At 53.9% G+C, this 24838-nt stretch overlaps 1 protein-coding gene across 2 annotated transcripts in view; it reads right to left on the bottom strand.

Annotated features, from left to right (window-relative positions):
• wdr7 (WD repeat domain 7) overlaps positions 1-24838 on the bottom strand; it is a 403835-nt gene that overhangs the window by 289942 nt on the left and 89055 nt on the right. For both annotated transcript variants that reach the window (XM_045693965.2, XM_082956906.1), the window contains exons 15-17: positions 6803-7036; positions 3229-3522; positions 2926-3122 (exon numbers count right to left, since the gene is read on the bottom strand). In XM_045693965.2, the coding sequence (XP_045549921.1) occupies positions 2926-3122; positions 3229-3522; positions 6803-7036 (725 nt within the window). The remainder of the gene's footprint in view (positions 1-2925; positions 3123-3228; positions 3523-6802; positions 7037-24838) is intronic.

Genomic DNA, 24838 nt, shown 5'->3' with positions numbered 1-24838 from the left:
GTAATCACAGGGCTAAGACTGAGGATCTACCCACCATTCAAAGCTACACAACATCCTTCTTAATATTGGAAACCTACATACATACACATCGCGCAGGGTTCTACCTACCTACATACACGTCGAGCAGGGTTCTACCTACTGTCGTGTCTTTGGCTATGCCGGATTAAGTGATATGACATGCTAACCTATAAAATTCTTTCTCCATTTAATATTACCTGATTAAGCTAATCATGTAAATGTAATTAACTAGAAAGTCGGGGCACCACGGAAGAACGTTTATAGAGCCGTTATCTTCCGAATAAACTCTTAAAATACTTAGTAATACTTTACATCGATCGGTAGCAGTCAATATTAACCCTTATCTTATTTTCAGTCTCATAATGAAAGTTGTAAATTCTTGGCTATCTTCACGAACCCTGGCTAACAAGTTGAATCAGCAATACCAAATTGGGTTTAATTATTTATTTACTAAATACCTAAACTAATCACACAGAATTACATATACACAGAATACCAATGATGTCATACAGAAAACGTCCTGGTGGACGGAACCTGTATGAAAGCTGGTTACACAAAGGAAAGGGGGTTGGGCTTGAATGAAAGAGCGGGAAGATTTAGGAACGAAGAAACGGCAGCTATGCTATCGTAAATACAGTATCTTGTGCATTACTAAATTACCGCCCATTTGGAAAAGGAAAATGCAATAAATATTTACTCTGAGCTGCGCTTCGGTATATTGATCGTAGATGCTGGCCGTGTTGGCCAACAGATCTTCCTGTCCTCGGAAGAATGTCTCTGGTGGTAAATTGGATACGTGGTGGTATCTTCGTCCGTCTGTTAGACTGGATCCGTCGTCCGTCCTTTCCTAGCCCCCGTCTACAGCGGCCGCTGCTAACTCAACGGCTAGGAAGTATCACTTTTGTAGTGAATAAGCTCAAAGTTCATACCATTCGCCACCAAAGCTCACGCCGAGGTTGGCTTAGTTCTGTACTTGACATGTGTGTCCTTCTAACGTAGAGGCTGCAGACCTCACGTACTGGAACAACGTGGTTACCTTTTCGTCAAAGGCTTATATAGTGGAGAGGGGGAAGGATGTGTTTCATCGTTTATAACCCCTCTTCACAGGGGTGGGCCACTGATCAAGCAGGGCACTTTCCTTATGAAAACCCAATTCTCTCATTTGGAAGCTAAAATTACATTTAATCTCCTAACAAACAATTTCAATATCAAACATTTCAATTGCATAACAATTCCATGTTACTCTGATAACTAGAGGGTGTATACTTTCTCAGGTACAGTTTATGTCATCCTGTCATCAGTCATAATGTCTCAGATGACAACCGAACTGACATCCATACTCATTACGTTCCCAAGCATATTTCCAACTGGTTTTATTACCAAAATATGGTTCCTTTTCCCCATTGATGTATATTTAACACAGGCTATTCAAGTCCTTCAGTAGGGTCAGCGAGGGGAAGGGAGAAAGGTATTTATGGGGGGGGGGGGGGTCATAAACCTTACCCACAGGCCAACGTCATGACACTACCTACCTACATACACGTCGAGCAGGGTTCTACCTACCTACATACACGTCGAGCAGGGTTCTACCCACATACATACACGTCGAGCAGGGTTCTACCTACATACACGTCGAGCAGGGTTCTACCTACATACATACACGTCGAGCAGGGTTCTACCTAGATACATACACATTGAGCAGGGTTCTTTCTACCTACCTACATACACGTCGAGCAGGGTTCTTTCTACCTACCTACATACACGTCGAGCAGGGTTCTTTCTACCTACCTACATACACGTCGAGCAGGGTTCTTTCTACCTACCTACATACACGTCGAGCAGGGTTCTTTCTACCTACCTACATACACGTCGAGCAGGGTTCTTTCTACCTACCTACATACACGTCGAGCAGGGTTCTTTCTACCTACCTACATACACGTCGAGCAGGGTTCTACCTACATACATACACGTCGAGCAGGGTTCTACCTACATACATACATACATACATACATACAAGTCGAGCAGGGTTCTACCTACATACATACATACAAGTCGAGCAGGGTTCTACCTACATACATACATACACGTCGAGCAGGGTTCTACCTACATACATACACGTCGAGCAGGGTTCTACCTACATACATACACGTCGAGCAGGGTTCTACCGACATTCATACACGTCGAGCAGGGTTCTACCGACATTCATACACGTCGAGCAGGGTTCTACCTAGATACATACACGTTGAGCAGGGTTCTACCTACATACACATTGAGCAGGGTTCTACCTACATACACATTGAGCAGGGTTCTACCTACATACACATTGAGCAGGGTTCTACTGTGCTGTGTTGTTTGGTATTATCTTGTTGGTGGAATCTGTAATGTGTTACACAGTATACTTTTTAAATTTGTTCTGCTGTAGTAGAATCGGTGATGCGGTAAGTCTTACGAGTCTATGCCTGTGTGTGTGTGTGTGTGTGTGTGTGTGTGTGTGTGTACATCTTTTAAAGGGGCAATCAGCCATTGGTACATATATTTTTGGACTTCTAAATGAATGATATGAACCCATTGATTCTTGAAGAATAGAACTTATAAATCCCTCATGAGCTCACAGTCCATCAGAACCCAAATAAACTTGTTTTACTCCAATGCTGGTAAACAAAGAAAACCTCAAAACATGGTTCAAACTATCATTGTGATATTATGGCTGGTCAGTGCTTGTATCCATAGCTCTGTCTATGAATTGGAGAGAGTGGTTACATTTCTCCTGCCTCATCCCTCAGCTGTTTACCGAAACAGGGGCGGTGGAGGCTGCTATTACTGTTATCGTTTCAACTGCTGATTGCCCCTTTAATGAAATATCACCCCTGAGCCAGGTCTCGGTGCCCATGTGACAATACTGCGTACCTGACGGGTGCCTTCTTCATGTGTTCTCCCACAAAGGTGGCATTGGTCATGCCCATCAGGGTGTTAGCCAATGAGATGACAGAGAGCAGGTGCTGGGTGGTCACGGCCCGGGACACTCCGTACGTCCCTTTACCCACCATCTCTGACAGGGACAACTTCCTGCCCGTGGACAGGGCCATCTGACGCAGCAGGGACTCCTAATTAGTACAGAAGAGTTACATATTGATGCTAAAAACCCTTAACCAGCTAATATTTATATTATATATTCTGAAAATCCTTAAATAGTAAAAATGTATATCTTACCTTGAAGGTGGGCAGCATGAGAGACATGTGACCTCCACGGGATATGAGACCGAAGGAGATGGGGCAGTGGGGTTTGAGCATGCCCAGTCTGCTCAGACACACCTCGTCCAGTGGTCCGTTGAGGCCCCAGGCGTGGAGACAGGACATGAACAGTTTGGCCGTGTCCATCGTCAGGTTATACTCCAACAGAGACAGAGACTTAGACTTCTCCTCACGTCTCCTCATCTCCTCCTCCTCCTCCTCGTCTTCATCCAGGAGGTGCTCCTTAATGGTCTCCTTCATTGTCTCCTTCACCTGTTGGACATGACAAAATGGCCGCCAGTCAGTAATTAAAAACTACAGAAATAATCATGGTGGGGCTTATTGTGCTCAGTTTTTATGAGAAGTATTTCAATTGGATTATTGTCCAAGGAAATGTTATACAGTCAGATTCTCATAATAAAAGGTACAAAAGGTAAAATAATTGTATCAGTCTAACAATAACTTTTGTTGTGAATAATGTGAATAATATCTGTAATAAGGAGGCACCCTATTGGCACCCTCGTCCCCATTTAGCCAGCATGGCACCCTCGTCCCCATTTAGCCAGAGCCAGCATGGCACCCTCGTCCCCATTTAGCCAGCATGGCACCCTCGTCCCCATTTAGCCAGAGCCAGCATGGCACCCTCGTACCCATTTAGCCAGGATGGCACCCTCGTCCCCATTTAGCCAGCATGGCACCCTCGTCCCCATTTAGCCAGCATGGAACCCTCGTCCCCATTTAGCCAGCATGGCACCCTCGTCCCCATTTAGCCAGCATGGCACCCTCGTCCCCATTTAGCCAGAGCCAGCATGGCACCCTCGTCCCCATTTAGCCAGAGCCAGCATGGCACCCTCGTCCCCATTTAGCCAGCATGGAACCCTCGTCCCCATTTAGCCAGCATGGAACCCTCGTCCCCATTTAGCCAGCATGGAACCCTCGTCCCCATTTAGCCAGCATGGCACCCTCGTCCCCATTTAGCCAGAGCCAGCATGGCACCCTCGTACCCATTTAGCCAGGATGGCACCCTCGTCCCCATTTAGCCAGCATGGAACCCTCGTCCCCATTTAGCCAGCATGGAACCCTCGTCCCCATTTAGCCAGCATGGCACCCTCGTCCCCATTTAGCCAGAGCCAGCATGGCACCCTCGTACCCATTTAGCCAGCATGGCACCCTCGTACCCATTTAGCCAGCATGGCACCCTCGTCCCCATTTAGCCAGCATGGAACCCTCGTCCCCATTTAGCCAGCATGGAACCCTCGTCCCCATTTAGCCAGCATGGCACCCTCGTCCCCATTTAGCCAGAGCCAGCATGGAACCCTCGTACCCATTTAGCCAGCATGGCACCCTCGTCCCCATTTAGCCAGCATGGCAGCCTCGTCCCCATTTAGCCAGCATGGCACCCTCGTCCCCATTTAGCCAGAGCCAGCATGGCACCCTCGTACCCATTTAGCCAGCATGGCACCCTCGTCCCCATTTAGCCAGCATGGCACCCTCGTCCCCATTTAGCCAGCATGGCACCCTCGTCCCCATTTAGCCAGCATGGCACCCTCGTCCCCATTTAGCCAGCATGGCACCCTCGTCCCCATTTAGCCAGCATGGCACCCTCGTCCCCATTTAGCCAGCATGGCACCCTCGTCCCCATTTAGCCAGCATGGCACCCTCGTCCCCATTTAGCCAGCATGGCACCCTCGTCCCCATTTAGCCAGCATGGCACCCTCGTCCCCATTTAGCCAGAGCCAGCATGGCACCCTCGTCCCCATTTAGCCAGAGCCAGCATGGCACCCTCGTCCCCATTTAGCCAGCATGGAACCCTCGTCCCCATTTAGCCAGCATGGAACCCTCGTCCCCATTTAGCCAGCATGGCACCCTCGTCCCCATTTAGCCAGAGCCAGCATGGCACCCTCGTACCCATTTAGCCAGAGCCAGCATGGCACCCTCGTCCCCATTTAGCCAGAGCCAGCATGGCACCCTCGTCCCCATTTAGCCAGCATGGAACCCTCGTCCCCATTTAGCCAGCATGGAACCCTCGTCCCCATTTAGCCAGCATGGCACCCTCGTCCCCATTTAGCCAGAGCCAGCATGGCACCCTCGTACCCATTTAGCCAGAGCCAGCATGGAACCCTCGTACCCATTTAGCCAGCATGGCACCCTCGTCCCCATTTAGCCAGAGCCAGCATGGCACCCTCGTCCCCATTTAGCCAGAGCCAGCATGGAACCCTCGTCCCCATTTAGCCAGAGCCAGCATGGAACCCTCGTCCCCATTTAGCCAGCATGGCACCCTCGTCCCCATTTAGCCAGCATGGCACCCTCGTCCCCATTTAGCCAGCATGGAACCCTCGTCCCCATTTAGCCAGCATGGCACCCTCGTCCCCATTTAGCCAGAGCCAGCATGGCACCCTCGTCCCCATTTAGCCAGAGCCAGCATGGCACCCTCGTACCCATTTAGCCAGCATGGCACCCTCGTCCCCATTTAGCCAGAGCCAGCATGGAACCCTCGTCCCCATTTAGCCAGAGCCAGCATGGAACCCTCGTCCCCATTTAGCCAGCATGGCACCCTCGTCCCCATTTAGCCAGCATGGCACCCTCGTCCCCATTTAGCCAGCATGGAACCCTCGTCCCCATTTAGCCAGCATGGCACCCTCGTCCCCATTTAGCCAGAGCCAGCATGGCACCCTCGTCCCCATTTAGCCAGAGCCAGCATGGCACCCTCGTACCCATTTAGCCAGGATGGCACCCTCGTCCCCATTTAGCCAGAGCCAGCATGGCACCCTCGTCCCCATTTAGCCAGAGCCAGCATGGCACCCTCATACCCATTTAGCCAGCATGGAACCCTCGTCCCCATTTAGCCAGCATGGAACCCTCGTCCCCATTTAGCCAGCATGGCACCCTCGTCCCCATTTAGCCAGAGCCAGCATGGCACCCTCGTACCCATTTAGCCAGCATGGCACCCTCGTCCCCATTTAGCCAGCATGGAACCCTCGTCCCCATTTAGCCAGCATGGAACCCTCGTCCCCATTTAGCCAGCATGGCACCCTCGTCCCCATTTAGCCAGAGCCAGCATGGAACCCTCGTACCCATTTAGCCAGCATGGCACCCTCGTCCCCATTTAGCCAGCATGGCAGCCTCGTCCCCATTTAGCCAGCATGGCACCCTCGTCCCCATTTAGCCAGCATGGAACCCTCGTCCCCATTTAGCCAGCATGGCACCCTCGTCCCCATTTAGCCAGAGCCAGCATGGCACCCTCGTCCCCATTTAGCCAGCATGGCACCCTCGTCCCCATTTAGCCAGCATGGCACCCTCGTCCCCATTTAGCCAGCATGGCACCCTCGTCCCCATTTAGCCAGCATGGCACCCTCGTCCCCATTTAGCCAGCATGGCACCCTCGTCCCCATTTAGCCAGCATGGCACCCTCGTCCCCATTTAGCCAGCATGGCACCCTCGTCCCCATTTAGCCAGCATGGCACCCTCGTCCCCATTTAGCCAGAGCCAAAAGAAGTGCAATATATAGGTAGCCATCCCAGTCCCAACCCAGCAGGACCATCCCTTCCTTCACCTGTTTGAAGATCTTGTTGGCGAGGAAGGACCCTCCCTTGTCGGCTGCTCCCTGGGCCTTCTGGAGGGTCTCTGGGGAGACCAGGGTGGGGTTGGGCCGCTGGGCCTCCTCAGTCAGCAGCTGGATGATCACCGACTCCACGTCGAAGAACAGGACATGCATGTCAGGGTCTGTCAGATTGGTTTTCATGGCCTGCACCACCAGACTGTTGTTGGAATACTTCTGCAGGTTACCCTGGGAAACAACAAAGACGGAGAATCCTGTATGAATCGTGAATAATGATGAGTGAGAATGTAACAGACGTACAAATATCATAGCCACCAAGACATGCTAACGTCTCACCATTACAATAAGAAGAGGTTAGCATACCACCAAGACATGCTAACATCTGACCATTACAATAAGAAGAGGTTAGCATACCACCAAGACATGCTAACATCTCACCATTACAATAAGAAGAGGTTAGCATACCACCAAGACATGCTAACATCTCACCATTACAATAAGAAGAGGTTAGCATACCACCAAGACATGCTAACATCTCACCATTACAATAAGAAGAGGTTAGCATACCACCAAGACATGCTAACATCTCACCATTACAATAAGAAGAGGTTAGCATACCACCAAGACATGCTAACATCTCACCATTACAATAAGAAGAGGTTAGCATACCACCAAGACATGCTAACATCTCACCATTACAATAAGAAGAGGTTAGCATACCACCAAGACATGCTAACATCTCACCATTACAATAAGAAGAGGTTAGCATACCACCAAGACATGCTAACGTCTCACCATTACAATAAGAAGAGGTTAGCATACCACCAAGACATGCTAACGTCTCACCATTACAATAAGAAGAGGTTAGCATACCACCAAGACATGCTAACGTCTCACCATTACAATAAGAAGAGGTTAGCATACCACCAAGACATGCTAACATCTCACCATTACAATAAGAAGAGGTTAGCATGTCTTGGGAGTATGATATTTGTGCATTTAACTTTCACTCATTGTTATTCACGATTCATTCAGGATTATATGTAATCATGGTATCGTCCACATTAATGTTGAAGTGTTTAGAAACATTATATTCTTTACAATAAAAGTGACTCCAAAATGATTATTTACCATTCATTTCTATTGGACACAAAATAATCTGAAACACAACCAAAACAAACTGCAAAAGCATCCAACAAATTTGTAGAGTCACAAACTTGATGTAATAAATGTGTGCTATGAATATAGAACAAAATACTTTTTTACTAATTTAATACACTAAAGTGAATTTGGCCCTATACTTTTAGTCCCCTAAAACGGTGAGACTATGTACAACAAGTGGTGTAATTTCTAAACGGGTCACCTGATATGGATGAAAATACCCTCAAATTAAATCTGACAGTCTGACCTTTAACCTCATAGTCATCATTTAATTTCAAACCCAAAGTCTTGGTGTATAGAGCCAAAACAACAACACAATGTGTTACTGTGTCCCAATACTTTTAGGAGTTCACTGTATATGTAAACTCTGAATGACAGTCCATCAATCTCAAATCACCGTGTTTCCCTTCCATTTCACTGTGTCTGGATTCAGGAGCAAAGCTTTAGATACAGGTTTAGTCACTGTGTTAACATGGTATAGTTCACCTCCAATGTCCCCAAGCTTTTTTCACAGAATCTCATTCTGTTTTCTAACCACAGCAAGTCTCACTTACAAACATGCTCATCCTTATTCAATTGTAATTCGATTTGAAAGGCCCCTGCACTACACACTCTCTGCAAAGGAAAGGATGTTTACATAGAAACAAACAAGGTCTACAATGACTGGACTAGGCCCTCAGAACATGAGTTTTCTTTCTTCCAAGAGGAGAGGGGGAGAGAGAACGAGAGAAGGCGAGAGAGAGAGAAAAACGAGAGAGGAGAGCAAGAGAGAGGAAGGGGAGAGAGAAGAGGGAGAGGATTGAAAGAAAGCAGGAGAGGAGAGAGAAAGAGGATTGAAAGAGAGAGGAAGGGGAGAGAGAAGAGAGAGAGGATTGAAAGAAAGCGGGAGAGGAGAGAGAGAGAGGATTGAAAGAGAGAGGTTTGAAAGAGAGAGGAAGGGGAGAGAGAGAGAAGAGCGAGAAAGAGAAGCTGCTGTCAGGTCCCCAAGCTCCCTAACCCCTCCCCCCCTATCCTGCATCTGCTCTGTCCGGGAGGGAGGGAGGGAGGGAGGGAGGGAGGGAGGGAGGGAGGGAGGGAGGGAGGGACTCAGACAATAGAGTAAGGTCTATCTCTAACAATTAGCACACTGAGGGTCAGCATTGTCACTGTGCTCAATGGCAGTCAAACAGCTTCAATGGGCACTGCTCTGTGTGTCTCAGTGATCACAGAGCAGAACAAGGTCAGGCGTAGAGGAGAAAGGATGAGGGAGGCCTAACAGCGTTTTCAGGCTGAACCTCCTCTATCGGCTTCAGGACATGAGAGGACACAAAACTAACTACTTTACACCAGCATCTCAGTGAAAAATTACAAAACCAGAACGCACAATATACCAAAGGCGACAGTGGTTTGTTATGGGACTTGAACAAACAATTACACCGTGGTTTGTTATGGGACTTGAACAAACAATTACACAGTGGTTTGTTATGGGACTTGAACAAACAATTACACCGTGGTTTGTTATGGGACTTGAACAAACAATTACACCGTGGTTTGTTATGGGACTTGAACAAACAGTTACACAGTGGTTTGCTTTTGGGATTTGAACAAACAATTACACAGTGGTTTGTTATGGGACTTGAACAAACAGTTACACAGTGGTTTGTTATGGGACTTGAACAAACAATTACACCATGGTTTGTTATGGGACTTGAACAAACAGTTACACAGTGGTTTGTTATGGGACTTGAACAAACAATTACACCGTGGTTTGTTATGGGATTTGAACAATAGCACATAGTATGATTGTGATATACATGGTGGATGACCAGTACTCCTAAACTATTTTTGAATGAAAAGCAAAATCTATAATTATAGTAATAGTGTTGATTTTAAAGAGAAGTCAACATGGTGTGTGTTATAAGTCATTATTACAAGTTATAACCAGGCCCCTGTCTGACAGACATTTATCAGAGAGAAGAGACTAACACACACACACCAGCAGAGAAAAGTGCAACGGCGTGAGGATAGGTACAGTCCAGCTCCTTGGTCTGTGAGGGATTGGAGCCATCAGTTTGGTCTGTGTGAGATTGGAGCCATCAGTTTGGTCTGTGTGAGATTGGAGCTATCAGTTTGGGTCTGTGTGGGATTGGAGCCATCAGCTTGGGTCTGTGTGGGATAGGAGCCATCAGTTTGGGTCTGTGTGGGATTGGAGCCATCAGTCTGTGTGGGATTGGAGCTATCAGCTTGGTCTGTGTGGGATTGGAGCCATCAGGTTGGGTCTGTGTGGGATTGGAGCCATCAGCTTGGGTCTGTGTGGGATAGGAGCCATCAGTTTGGGTCTGTGTGGGATTGGAGCCATCAGTTTGGGTCTGTGTGGGATTGGAGCCATCAGTCTGTGTGGGATTGGAGCTATCAGTTTGCTCTGTGTGGGATTGGAGCCATCAGTTTTGGTCTGTGTGGGATAGGAGCCATCAGCTGGGTCTGTGTGGGATTGGAGCCATCAGTTTGGGTCTGTGTGGGATTGGAGCCATCAGTTTGGGTCTGTGTGAGATTGGAGCCATCAGTTTGGTCTGTGTGGGATTGGAGCCATCAGTTTGGTCTGTGTGGGATTGGAGCCATCAGTTTGGGTCTGTGTGGGATTGGAGCCATCAGTCTGTGTGGGATTGGAGCCATCAGTTTGCTCTGTGTGAGATTGGAGCCATCAGTTTGGTCTGTGTGGGATTGGAGCCATCAGTTTGCTCTGTGTGAGATTGGAGCCATCAGTTTGGTCTGTGTGGGATTGGAGCTATCAGTTTGGTCTGTGTGGGATTGGAGCCATCAGTTGGGTCTGTGTGGGATTGGAGCCATCAGTTTGGTCTGTGTGGGATTGGAGCTATCAGTTTGGGTCTGTGTGAGATTGGAGCCATCAGTTTGGTCAGTGTGGGATTGGAGCCATCAGTCAGTGTGGGATTGGAGCCATCAGTTTGCGAATCAAAGACACAGACTGTGTCGGCTCAGTTGTTCGACAGATGTCTACTTCTCCAGGCGCCGAGTCACACTCCATAACAAGCCGTGAGACGCCAGTGTGTGTGTGTGTGTGTGTGAGAGAGAGAGAGAGAAGCCCCAGCCCAGTTCACGGCTTCCCTGTTCAGTAATTAGCCTTTATAGTGTCCAGACTGATGGTGAGCCATTTTACCTGCACCTGTGACACACACACACACACGCACACACACGCACACACACGCACACACACGCACACACACGCACGCACACACACGCACACACCAGAGAAGTTGCACAAATATCCTTAGACATGAAGATATGTTCAGAATTCAATGTGTCCTGCAGCAGCAGTAGTGATGGGTTCTGATCAGTGTGGCTTAATGAATTAGCTCTTTCAACCTCTCATTGATGATGACAGATTTCTACCAGCCAGGATGTTGTTTTGATGGAGGAAGGCTGCCCTCCACAGGATAACGACTAAAACCACAACACAAAGGGACCCTCCCCCAGCCCCATCTTCCCCTGTCCACCTCCCTCCCTCCCCCAGCCCCATCTTCCCCTGTCCACCTCCCTCCCTCCCCCAGCCCCATCTTCCCCTGTCCACCTCCCTCCCTCCCCCAGCCCCATCTTCCCCTGTCCACCTCCCTCCCCCAGCCCCATCTTCCCCTGTCCACCTCCCTCCCCCAGCCCCATCTTCCCCTGTCCACCTCCCTCCCTCTCCCTCCCCAGCCCCATCTTCCCCTGTCCACCTCCCTCCCCCAGCCCCAGCTTCCCCTGTCCACCTCCCTCCCTCTCCCTCCCCCAGCCCCATCTTCCCCTGTCCACCTCACTCCCTCCCCCAGCCCCATCTTCCCCTGTCCACCTCCCTCCCTCCCCCAGCCCCATCTTCCCCTGTCCACCTCCCTCCCTCTCCCTCCCCAGCCCCATCTTCCCCTGTCCACCTCCTCCCCCAGCCCCAGCTTCCCCTGTCCACCTCCCTCCCTCTCCCTCCCCCAGCCCCATCTTCCCCTGTCCACCTCACTCCCTCCCCCAGCCCCATCTTCCCCTGTCCACCTCCCTCCCTCCCCCAGCCCCATCTTCCCCTGTCCACCTCCCTCCCTCCCCCAGCCTCATCTTCCCCTGTCCACCTCCCTCCCTCCCGCAGCCCCATCTTCCCCTGTCCACCTCCCTCCCTCTCCCTCCCCAGCCCCATCTTCCCCTGTCCACCTCCCTCCCCCAGCCCCAGCTTCCCCTGTCCACCTCCCTCCCTCTCCCTCCCCCAGCCCCATCTTCCCCTGTCCACCTCACTCCCTCTCCCAGCCCCATCTTCCCCTGTCCACCCCCCTCCTCTCCCCCAGCCCCATCTTCCCCTGTCCACCCCCCTCCTCTCCCCCAGCCCCATCTTCCCCTGTCCACCCCCCTCCTCTCCCCCAGCCCCATCTACCCCTGTCCTCCCTCCACTCTCCCCCTCCCTCTCTCCACCTCCCTCTCTCCACCTCCCTCAGGACACAACTAGGCTGCAGATGGACTCTAGAAGATGAGGAGGAGCAGAAAACCCACCCCTCTCCTCCATCCATTCCTTCTATCATATCTATCGCCCCGCCATCCACGCACACACCTATTGCACACTACTCTAGGACATAGAAAAAAAACATGCTCTTATGACGTGTTGGGATGGAGAGAGGAACGGGGTTGGGATGGAGAGAAGAACGGGGTTTGGGATGGAGAGAGGAACGGGGATGGGATGGAGAGAGGAATGGGGTTGGGATGGAGAGAGGAACGGGGTTTGGGATGGAGAGAGGAACGGGGATGGGATGGAGAGAGGAACGGGGGTTGGGATGGAGAGAGGAACGGGGATGGGATGGAGAGAGGAACGGGGATGGGATGGAGAGAGGAACGGGGATGGGATGGAGAGAGGAACGGGGATGGAATGGAGAGAGGAACGGGGGTTGGGATGGAGAGAGGAACGGGGTTGGGATGGAGAGAGGAACGGGGTTGGGATGGAGAGAGGAACGGGGTTGGGATGGAGAGAGGAACGGGGTTGGGATGAGAGAGGAACGGGGTTGGGATGGAGAGAGGAACGGGGTTGGGATGGAGAGAGGAACGGGGTTGGGATGGAGAGAGGAACGGGGATGGGATGGAGAGAGGAACGGGGTTGGGATGGAGAGAGGAACGGGGTTGGGATGGAGAGAGGAACGGGGTTGGGATGGAGAGAGGAACGGGGTTGGGATGGAGAGAGGAACGGGGGTTGGGATGGAGAGAGGAACGGGGATGGGATGGAGAGAGGAATGGGGTTGGTATCTGATGGTAGAACCATCTTAAAGGAACCAGGCCTGATTCCTGAATCACATTGGAGCGATAGGGGAGCGGAGAGGACAGGCACACGGGAGAGCAGAGCGGAGCTAGGAGAGGACAGGCACACGGGAGAGCAGAGCGGAGCTAGGAGAGGACAGGCACACGGGAGAACAGAGCGGAGCTAGGAGATGACAGACACACGGGAGAGCAGAGCGGAGCTAGGAGAGGACAGACACACGGGAGAGCAGAGCGGAGCTAGGAGAGGACAGTTACACGGGAGAGCAGAGTGGAGCTAGGAGAGGACAGTTACACGGGAGAGCAGAGTGGAGCTAGGAGAGGACAGTTACACGGGAGAGCAGAGCGGAGCTAGGAGAGGACAGTTACACGGGAGAGCAGAGCGGAGCTAGGAGAGGACAGGCACACGGGAGAGCAGAGCGGAGCTAGGAGAGGACAGACACACGGGAGAGCAGAGCGGAGCTAGGAGAGGACAGACACACGGGAGAGCAGAGCGGAGCTAGGAGAGGACAGACACACGGGAGAGCAGAGCGGAGCTAGGAGAGGACAGACACACGACAGAGCAGAGTGGAGCTAGGAGAGGACAGACACACGGGAGAGCAGAGTGGAGCTAGGAGAGGACAGACACACGGGAGAGCAGAGCGGAGCTAGGAGAGGACAGACACACGGGAGAGCAGAGTGGAGCTAGGAGAGGACAGACACACGGGAGAGCAGAGTGGAGCTAGGAGAGGACAGGCACACGGGAGAGCAGAGTGGAGCTAGGAGAGGACAGGCACACGGGAGAACAGAGCGGAGCTAGGAGAGGACAGGCACACGGGAGAGCAGAGCGGAGCTAGGAGAGGACAGACACACGGGAGAGCAGAGTGGAGCTAGGAGAGGACAGACACACGGGAGAGCAGAGTGGAGCTAGGACAGTCACCAGAATAACAGCAGATAATTCAATCACAGAATCAGAGAGCCAGTGCGCCTGAAATGCCACGGAAGGAGCAGGGAGCATTTCATATCACTTCTATTAAACTCTCCCCCTGGACTACATACAGAGCCAGTGGACTGGAGAGTCTGCATAGCAACCCACCCATCTGACTGGCTGACCTGCAGCCTGGAGCCCTGGATAAAGAGAGCAGTCTAATATAGAGAGGAAGACTGCTATAGGGCATTACCATAGTAGATCATTGTCAAAGAGTAAAATTGGAATTGGAATATCAGTTTACTTCCTGAAAAATGGACAGAATTGAAATAGATTTGACCCCAACCCTCATAATGAAATATACAATCATATTGACCATTTGAACAGAGAGCGGTGCGGAGGGGCGGAGAGCGGTGCGGAGAGCGGTGTGGAGGGGCGGAGAGCGGTGCGGAGGGGCGGAGAGCGGTGCGGAGAGCGGTGCGGAGGGGCGGCGGAGAGCGGTGCGGAGGGGCGGAGAGCGGTGCGGAGAGCGGTGCGGAGGGGCGGAGAGCGGTGCGGAGGGGCGGAGAGCGGTGCGGAGAGCGGTGCGGAGGGGCGGAGAGCGGTGCGGAGAGCGGTGCGGAGGGGCGGAGAGCGGTGCGGAGGGGCGGAGAGCGGTGCGGAGAGCGGTGCGGAGGGGCGGAGAGCGGTGCGGAGGGGCGGAGAGCGGTGCGGAGAGCGGTGCGGAGGGGCGGAGAGCGGTGCGGAGGGGAGGAGAGCGGTGCGGAGGGGAGGAGAGCGGTGCGGAGGGGCGGAGAGCGGTGCGGAGGGGCGGAGAGCGGGGCGGAGAGCGGTGCGGAGGGGCGGAGAGCGGTGCGGAGAGCGGTGCGGAGGGGCGGAGAGCGGTGCGGAGGGGCGGAGAGCGGTGCGGAGGGGCGGAGAGCGGTGCGGAGAGCGGTGCGGAGGGGAGAGCGGTGCGGAGGGGCGGAGAGCGGTGCGGAGAGCGGTGCGGAGGGGCGGAGAGCGGTGCGGAGGGGCGGAGAGCGGTGCGGAGGGGCGGAGGGGAGAGCGGTGCGGAGGGGCGGAGAGCGGTGCGGAGGGGCGGAGAGCGGTGCGGAGGGGCGGAGGGGAGAGCGGTGCGGAGGGGCGGAGGGGAGAGCGGTGCGGAGGGGCGGAGAGCGGTGCGGAGGGGAGAGCGGCGGGGCGGAGAGCGGTGCGGAGAGCGGTGCGGAGGGGCGGAGAGCGGTGCGGAGGGGCGGAGAGCGGTGCGGAGAGCGGTGCGGAGGGGCGGAGAGCGGTGCGGAGAGCGGTGCGGAGGGGCGGAGAGCGGTGCGGAGGGGCGGAGAGCGGTGCGGAGGGGCGGAGAGCGGTGCGGAGGGGCGGAGAGCGGTGCGGAGAGCGGTGCGGAGGGGCGGAGAGCGGTGCGGAGAGCGGTGCGGAGAGCGGTGCGGAGGGGCGGAGAGCGGTGCGGAGGGGCGGAGAGCGGTGCGGAGAGCGGTGCGGAGGGCGGAGAGCGGTGCGGAGGGGCGGAGAGCGGTGCGGAGAGCGGTGCGGAGGGGCGGAGAGCGGTGCGGAGAGCGGTGCGGAGGGGCGGAGAGCGGTGCGGAGGGGCGGAGAGCGGTGCGGAGAGCGGTGCGGAGGGGCGGAGAGCGGTGCGGAGGGGCGGAGAGCGGTGCGGAGGGGAGGAGAGCGGTGCGGAGGGGAGGAGAGCGGTGCGGAGGGGCGGAGAGCGGTGCGGAGGAGAGCGGGGCGGAGAGCGGTGCGGAGGGGCGGAGAGCGGTGCGGAGGGGCGGAGAGCGGTGCGGAGAGCGGTGCGGAGGGGCGGAGAGCGGTGCGGAGAGCGGTGCGGAGGGGAGAGCGGTGCGGAGGGGCGGAGAGCGGTGCGGAGAGCGGTGCGGAGGGGCGGAGAGCGGTGCGGAGGGGCGGAGAGCGGTGCGGAGGGGCGGAGAGCGGTGCGGAGGGGCGGAGAGCGGTGCGGAGGGGCGGAGAGCGGTGCGGAGGGGCGGAGGGGAGAGCGGTGCGGAGGGGCGGAGGGGAGAGCGGTGCGGAGGGGCGGAGAGCGGTGCGGAGGGGAGAGCGGCGGGGCGGAGAGCGGTGCGGAGAGCGGTGCGGAGGGGAGGAGAGCGGTGCGGAGGGGAGGAGAGCGGTGCGGAGGGGAGGAGAGCGGTGCGGAGGGGAGGAGAGCGGTGCGGAGGGGCGGAGAGCGGTGCGGAGGGGCGGAGAGCGGTGCGGAGGGGCGGAGAGCGGGGCGGAGAGCGGTGCGGAGGGGCGGAGAGCGGGGCGGAGAGCGGTGCGGAGAGCGGTGCGGAGGGGAGGAGAGCGGTGCGGAGGGGCGGAGAGCGGTGCGGAGGGGCGGAGAGCGGTGCGGAGGGGCGGAGAGCGGTGCGGAGAGCGGTGCGGAGGGGCGGAGAGCGGTGCGGAGAGCGGTGCGGAGGGGCGGAGAGCGGTGCGGAGGGGCGGAGAGCGGTGCGGAGGGGCGGAGAGCGGTGCGGAGAGCGGTGCGGAGGGGCGGAGAGCGGTGCGGAGGGGAGGAGAGCGGTGCGGAGGGGAGGAGAGCGGTGCGGAGGGGAGGAGAGCGGTGCGGAGGGGCGGAGAGCGGTGCGGAGAGCGGTGCGGAGGGGAGGAGAGCGGTGCGGAGAGCGGTGCGGAGGGGAGGAGAGCGGTGCGGAGGGGCGGAGAGCGGTGCGGAGGGGCGGAGAGCGGTGCGGAGGGGCGGAGAGCGGTGCGGAGAGCGGTGCGGAGGGGCGGAGAGCGGTGCGGAGAGCGGTGCGGAGAGCGGTGCGGAGGGGCGGAGAGCGGTGCGGAGAGCGGTGCGGAGAGCGGTGCGGAGGGGCGGAGAGCGGTGCGGAGGGGCGGAGAGCGGTGCGGAGAGCGGTGCGGAGGGGCGGAGAGCGGTGCGGAGGGGCGGAGAGCGGTGCGGAGAGCGGTGCGGAGGGGCGGAGAGCGGTGCGGAGGGGCGGAGAGCGGTGCGGAGAGCGGTGCGGAGAGCGGTGCGGAGGGGCGGAGAGCGGTGCGGAGAGCGGTGCGGAGGGGCGGAGAGCGGTGCGGAGGGAGGAGAGCGGTGCGGAGAGCGGTGCGGAGAGCGGTGCGGAGAGCGGTGCGGAGAGCGGTGCGGAGGGGCGGAGAGCGGTGCGGAGGGGCGGAGAGCGGTGCGGAGAGCGGTGCGGAGGGGCGGAGAGCGGTGCGGAGGGGCGGAGAGCGGTGCGGAGAGCGGTGCGGAGGGGCGGAGAGCGGTGCGGAGGGGCGGAGAGCGGTGCGGAGAGCGGTGCGGAGGGGCGGAGAGCGGTGCGGAGGGGAGGAGAGCGGTGCGGAGAGCGGTGCGGAGAGCGGTGCGGAGGGGAGGAGAGCGGTGCGGAGGGGCGGAGAGCGGTGTGGAGGGGCGGAGAGCGGTGCGGAGGGGCGGAGAGCGGTGTGGAGGGGCGGACAGGAGGGAAAGGGCTCCTGAGCTGTAAGACCCAGGCTATTGAAAGGTCATTGTCCCACAGGACCCCTCCTCACCTCTCGTCCTCTCCTCTCCAGACTAGAGGAGTGAAAACAGCAGACGGAGTTCAGAAAGACCCAGAAGCTATAGAGGAAGTGTCTATGGAGAGGTCACAACAGTAGTGTGCTTGATTACCAACAACGACGAGAGAGCCTACAGAGAGGAGGTGAGGGCACTCGGAGTGAGGTCTCAGGAAAATAACCTCTCACTCAACGTCAACAAAACAAAAGGAGATGATCGTGGAGGATCTCCCTACCCACAACGACGGGACCACAGTGGAAAAGGTGGAAAGTTTTAAGTTCCTGGGCGTACAAACCAGACAACTGAAATGGTCCACCCACACAGACAGTGTGGTGAAGAAGGCGCAACAGCGACTCTTCAACCTCAGAAGGCTGAAGAAATTTGGCTTGTCACCTAAAACCCAAACAAACTTTTACAGATGCAAACATTTTTTTTACCATAACCCCCCTACACCGTAACACCCCCCTACACCGTAACCCCCTCCCTACACCGTAACACCCCCCCTACACCGTAACACCCCCCCTACACCGTAACACCCCCCCTACACCGTAACACCCCCCTCCTACACCGTAACACCCCCCTCCTACACCGTAAAACCCCCCCTACACCGTAACCCCACATATGTGGGGTGATTTTCACTGACACTAGCTGGGTCAAAAGGGGGGAAACGTGAGACACACAAATCGACGAGACAAAAAAAGGTGGGAATGTAGTCCTTCACATGACAGTAATAGTCACTCCATCTTGTAGATGGCCAGTCTATTATTAGTGTGCTGCTTGATGATGCAGGGCTGCTAATGCTTCTGCTGTTAACAGCCCTGGACATGGACAAATCAGCTCACTGAAAACTTTGTTGAACCTTGACTAAGAGCATTCAGGGAGACATTACAAAATCAATATGCCTCAAGAGCTACTCTGTTACCAACCGGCCTCCAGAAAACAACACACCCACACACACACACACACACACACACACACACACACACACACGCCTCCACAACAACAAACACGCAACATCAACACACACCAAAGGGTCAGGACTCACAAATACACTTTTAAAAAAGGCACATGTTTAGACAGTCAAGAACCCTAACACAAACAAACTGACCCTGGCACACACACACACCAATAAAAGTGGTTTTGCAGGCAGGCAGTGCAGGTGTAATGGTGGCACCAAAGTGGAGGCAGGTTGATGGTTATTATCTGTCATTACCCCAGTGGCTGGCTAGTGGCTGGCTAGTGGCTGGCTAGTGGCTGGCTAGTGGCTGCATCAGGGCCTGTTGTTGTGGGCTGGCTAGTGGCTGCATCAGGGCCTGTTGTTGTGGGCTGGCTAGTGGCTGGCTAGTGGCTGGCTAGTGGCTGGCTAGTGGCTGCATCAGGGCCTGTTGTTGTGGGCTGGCTAGTGGCTGCATCAGGGCCTGTTGTTGTGGGCTGGCTAGTGGCTGCTGCCTGGCTGCATCAGGGCCTGTTGTTGTGGGCTGGCTAGTGGCTGCATCAGGGCCTGTTGTTGTGGGTTGGCTAGTGGCTGCATCAGGGCCTGTTGTTGTGGGCTGGCTAGTGGCTGCATCAGGGCCTGTTGTTGTGGGCTGGCTAGTGGCTGCATCAGGGCCTGTTGTTGTGGGCTGGCTAGTGGCTGCTGCCTGGCTGCATCAGGGCCTGTTGTTGTGGGCTGGCTAGTGGCTGCTGCCTGGCTGCATCAGGGCCTGTTGTTGTGGGCAGGCTGTGTGTGTTGTAGAGGGAATAATGGTGCGTATTGACAGCAGGTATCACAGCCCCAGGGTGGAGGTAGAATTATTGTGTCAGAGGAAATGATGGGACATTATAGAAAGACAGCAGCTGGCCTGGGGGGGCCTTTGGATTCCCGGCTCTGACCATTTGATCTCCAGTCAAGACACTTAGTCTGTGTCCCAAATGGCACCCTATTGACCAGGGCCTCTGGTAGGAAGTAGTGCAGTATGTAGGGAACAGGGTGCCATCTGGGACAAGTCCAAGACAACCGTTATGACGAGGGAAGGAGCCAATAGACACAAATTGCACTTGAACTGCTGCCTGCCTTTATGTGGAGAACTGTGTTATTATGGGCTGTTACAGAGAACAGGAGACCAAGCCATAGCAATAATACCACCTTGTGATGACCACTAAAGTGGAGGAGGAAGAGTTTTGCTTCAGAAAACAGCAAAGAGAAAACACTCAAGTGATCTTTACCACATGGACAAAGGAAAGATCGTGTCTGTTGTTAAGCTCCCCTCCCTCCCTCCCTCCCCCCCTCCCTCCCTCCCTCGCTCCCCCCCTCCCTCCCTCCCTCCCTCCCTCCCTCGCCCCCTCCCTCCCTCGCTCCCTCCCTCCCTCGCCCCCTCCCTCCCTCCCTCCCTCGCCCCTCCCTCCCTGCCCCCTCCCCCCCTCCCTCGCTCCCTCGCCCCTCCCTCCCTGCCCCTTCCCCCCCTCCCTCCCTCGCTCCCTCCCTCGCCCCCTCGGCCCTCCCTCCCTCCCTCCCTCGCTCCCTCCCTCGCCCCCTCCCTCGCTCGCTCCCTCCCTCGCCCCCTCCCTCGCTCGCTCCCTCCCTCGCCCCCTCCCTCGCTCGCTCCCTCCCTCGCCCCCTCCCTCCCTCCCTCCCTCGCCCCCTCGCTCGCCCCCTCCCTCCCTCCCTCCCTCGCTCGCCCCCTCCCTCCCTCCCTCCCTCGCTCGCCCCCTCCCTCCCTCCCTCCCTCGCTCGCCCCCTCCCTCGCCCCCTCGCTCCCTCCCTCCCTCCCTCCCTCGCTCCCTCCCTCCCTCCCTCGCTCCCTCCCTCCCTCGCTCGCTCCCCCCCTCCCTCCCTCGCTCCCTCGCTCCCTCCCCCCCTCCCTCGCCCCCTCCCTCGCCCCCTCGCTCCCTCCCTCCCTCCCTCCCTCCCTCGCCCCCTCGCTCCCTCCCTCCCTCCCTCGCCCCCTCGCTCCCTCCCTCGCCCCCTCCCTCGCCCCCTCGCTCCCTCCCTCGCCCCCTCGCTCCCTCCCTCGCCCCCTCGCTCCCTCGCCCCCTCGCTCCCTCGCTCCCTCGCCCCCTCGCTCCCTCGCCCCCTCGCTCCCTCGCCCCCTCGCTCCCTCGCTCGCTCCCTCCCTCGCTCCCTCGCTCCCTCGCTCGCTCCCTCCCTCCCTCGCTCGCTCCCTCCCTCGCCCCCTCGCTCCCTCGCTCCCTCCCTCGCTCTACCTCCTTCGCTGTGTTTGTTATTTCCGTTACAGATTGGGGACAGGTGGAGCTGATTGGGTCATTAAGGTAACAAGTTGCACCTGGGTTTGGGATCAACGAGGAGGTAAAAGCATCTACAAGCACCATTTTGTGATCTGGTTGATGTGTTTTGATTAGAAATTAGAAATGATTCGAACACGTACACCCATTTGACCTTCATCCATGCACCTCCATTACACCCTTACTTTCACACTTCACAGGTTAGTTTTCCACTTTACCAGTTATTTAATAAATATCTTTGTTACTCCTTAACTGCAAACGTGTGGACTTCCTTGCTTGTCACCATCGAAGAGCCAGGCTGTGACACAGTGGACCCATTCACACAGTACATCCATCTACACACACCCCTGACAACCAAGTCCCTCTTCCTTAGTGACGGGAAGACCGTGTTGGTAAGGGACGATGGCTACACACACACACACACACACACACACACACACACACACACACACACACACACACACACACACACACACACACACACACACACACACACACACACACACACACACACACACACACACACACACACACACACACACCAGGCCGTAGGATCAGACTAATTAGAGTGAAAGGTCGTCGGTCTCGCGGAAGACAGTGGTGTGTGTGTGTGTGTATGTGGTGGGGGGGAGGGCTCTTCGTCCAGGGTCCATTCTACAGAACAATACACCAGGTGTCATTTAGAATGACGACAGAACAATACACCAGGTGTCATTTAGAATGATGACAGTACAATACACCAGGTGTCATTTAGAATGATGACAGTACGATACACCAGGTGTCATTTAGAATGATGACAGTACGATACACCAGGTGTCATTTAGAATGATGACAGTACAATACACCAGGTGTCATTTAGAATGATGACAGTACAATACACCAGGTGTCATTTAGAATGATAACAGTACAATACACCAGGTGTCATTTAGAATGATGACAGTACGATACACCAGGTGTCATTTAGAATGATGACAGTACAATACACCAGGTGTCATTTAGAATGATGACAGTACAATACACCAGGTGTCATTTAGAATGATGACAGTACAATACACCAGGTGTCATTTAGAGTGATGACAGTTAGAACAGTACAATACACCAGGTGTCATTTAGAGTGATGACAGTTAGAACAGTACAATACACCAGGTGTCATTTAGAGTGATGACAGTTAGAACAGTACAATACACCAGGTGTCATTTAGAATGATGACAGTACAATACACCAGGTGTCATTTAGAATGATGACAGTACGATACACCAGGTGTCATTTAGAGTGATGACAGTTAGAACAGTACAATAAACCAGGTGTCATTTAGAATGATGACAGTTAGAACAGTACAATACACCAGGTGTCATTTAGAGTGATGACAGTACAATACACCAGGTGTCATTTAGAGTGATGACAGTTAGAACAGTACGATAAACCAGGTGTCATTTAGAATGATGACAGTACAATACACCAGGTGTCATTTAGAGTGATGACAGTTAGAACAGTACGATACACCAGGTGTCATTTTGAATGTGGTTGTGCATCAGCAGTTTGTCTCTTGTTATTTCATGTCAGTTAACATGTTTTATGTTGGTAAATTAGCCATCTGTCTAAACGTGTAGTAATCATGGTCTTATTACTGACCGGGGGGCCCACATTGATTTTGTTAGTCACTCTCAATCAGATACATTATAAACTACAAACATTCATCTCTGCCCCATGACAAAAATTGTAAAAATTGCAGGAAATTTGTGAGAAAGTCTTCTTTCAAAATGTAGCTTAGGCCCGGATCTGACTGCATGTGAGGATACGGATGTGGGTATGCAGACAGGCGAGCAACTGTGACCCCTCATAATGAATTCAGATTTTTTTGTAGCCTCCCCCCCCCACCCACTAGTCGCCCATCCCTGCTCTGTACAGACAGGCAGACGGAGAGAAGGGAGACAGACAGACTGGCTCTATACAACTCTCTCCTGGAAGCCTGCTATGTTCTTCCTTTAAGGTCATCCTTCCTCCCTAACATTCCTCTGCTGCTTGATAGCCTTAACGAGCTACTGGGCTCTCAGACCAAACACACACACACACGGAAACACACACGGACACACAGCTCATCAGAGAGCAGCACATCTGGCCTGGTTGCCATTCAGCTACTACAGACCAGCAGGAAGAGAAACACAGAGGGAGAGAAAGGCACAGGATGTTGTCTTTCTATGACCAGCTATGACAGGGAAACGTTTCGGATCGGTTTCAGATACCGTTGAAGTCGGAAGTTTACGTACACCTTAGCCAAATACATTTAAAACTCAGTTTCACAATTCCTGACATTTAATCCTAGTAAAAATTCCCTGTCTCAGGTCAGTTAGGATCACCACTTTATTTTAAGAATGTGAAATGTCAGAATAATAGTAGAAAAAACGATTTATTTCAGCTTTTATTTATTTCATCACATTCCCAGTGGGTCAGAAGTTTACATACACTCAATTAGTATTTGGTAGCATGGCCTTTAAATTGTTTAACTTGGGTCAAATGTTTTGGGTAGCCTTCCACAAGCTTCCCAAGATAAGTTGGGTGAATTTTGGCCCATTCATCCTGACAGAGCTGGTGTAACTGAGTCAGGTTTGTAGGCCTCCTTGCTCGCACACACTTTTTCAGTGTTGCCCACAAATTTTCTATGAGATTAAGGTTAGGGCTTTGTGATTGCCACTCCAATACCTTGACTTTGTTGTCCTTAGGCCACTTTGCCACAACTTCGGAAGTATGCTTGGGGTCATTGTCCATTTGGAAGACCCATTTACGACCAAGCTTTAACTTCCTGACTGATGTCTTGAGATGTTGCTTCAGTATATCCACATAATTTTCCTTCTCATGATGCCATCTATTTTGTGAAGTACACCAGTCCCTCCTGCAGCAAAGCACCCCCACAACATGATGCTGCCACCCCTGTGCTTCACGGTTGGGATGGTGTTCTTCGGTGGCATGCATCCCCCTTTTTCTTCCAAACATAACGATGGTCATTATGGCCAAACAGTTCTCTTTTGTTTCATCAGACCAGAGGACATTTCTCCAAAAAGTACAATCTTTGTCCACATGTGCAGTTGCAAACCGTAGTCTGGGTTTTTTATGGCGGTTTTGGAGCAGTGGCTTCTTCCTTGCTGAGCGGCCTTTCAGGTTATGTCGATATAGGACTAGTTTTTACTGTGGATATAGATACTTTTGCATCTTCACAAGGTCCTTTGCTGTTGTTCTGGGATTGATTTGCGCTTTTCGCACCAAAGTACGTTCATCTCTAGGAGACAGAATGCGTCTCCTTCCTGAGCGGTATGACGGCTGCGTGGTTTCATGGTGTTTATACTTGCGTACTATTGTTTGTACAGATGAACGTGGTACCTTCAGGCATTTGGAAATTGCTCCCAAGGATGAACCAGACTTGTGAAGGTCTACAATTTTTTTTCTGAAGTCTTGGCTGATTTCTTTAGATTTTCCCATGATGTCAAGCAAAGAGGCACTGAGTTTGAGGGTAGGCCTTGAAATACATCCACAGGTACACCTTCAATTGACTCAAATTATGTCAATTAGCCTATCAGAAGCTTCTAAAGCCATGACATCATTTTCTGGAATTTTCCAAGCTGTTTAAAGGCACAGTCAACTTAGTGTATGTAAACTTCTGACCCACTGGAATTGTGATACAGTGAATTATAAGTGAAATAATCTGTCAGTAAACAATTGTTGGAAAAATTATGTGTGTCATGCACAAAGTAGATGTCCTAACCGACTTGTCAAAACTATAGTTTGGTAACAAGAAATTTGTGGAGTGGTTGAAAAACGAGTTTTAAATGACTCCAACCTAAGTGTATGTAAACTTCAGAATTCAACTGTACATACTATACCACTCTTTTATACTAATAAACCTACAGAACGGAGAATATGCATTTTAATGTGTAGGTAACGCCTCCAGGAATTCAAACCACTTGTACAATTCCTCACTCGCACCAACTGAGTCCTATAGGCCCACCTGGCACCA

Source organism: Salmo salar, chromosome 01 (assembly GCF_965601325.2).
Source record: "Salmo salar chromosome 01, fSalSal1, whole genome shotgun sequence".
Lineage (NCBI taxonomy): Eukaryota > Metazoa > Chordata > Actinopteri > Salmoniformes > Salmonidae > Salmo > Salmo salar.
This window is presented reverse-complemented; position numbering and strand designations above follow the sequence as displayed.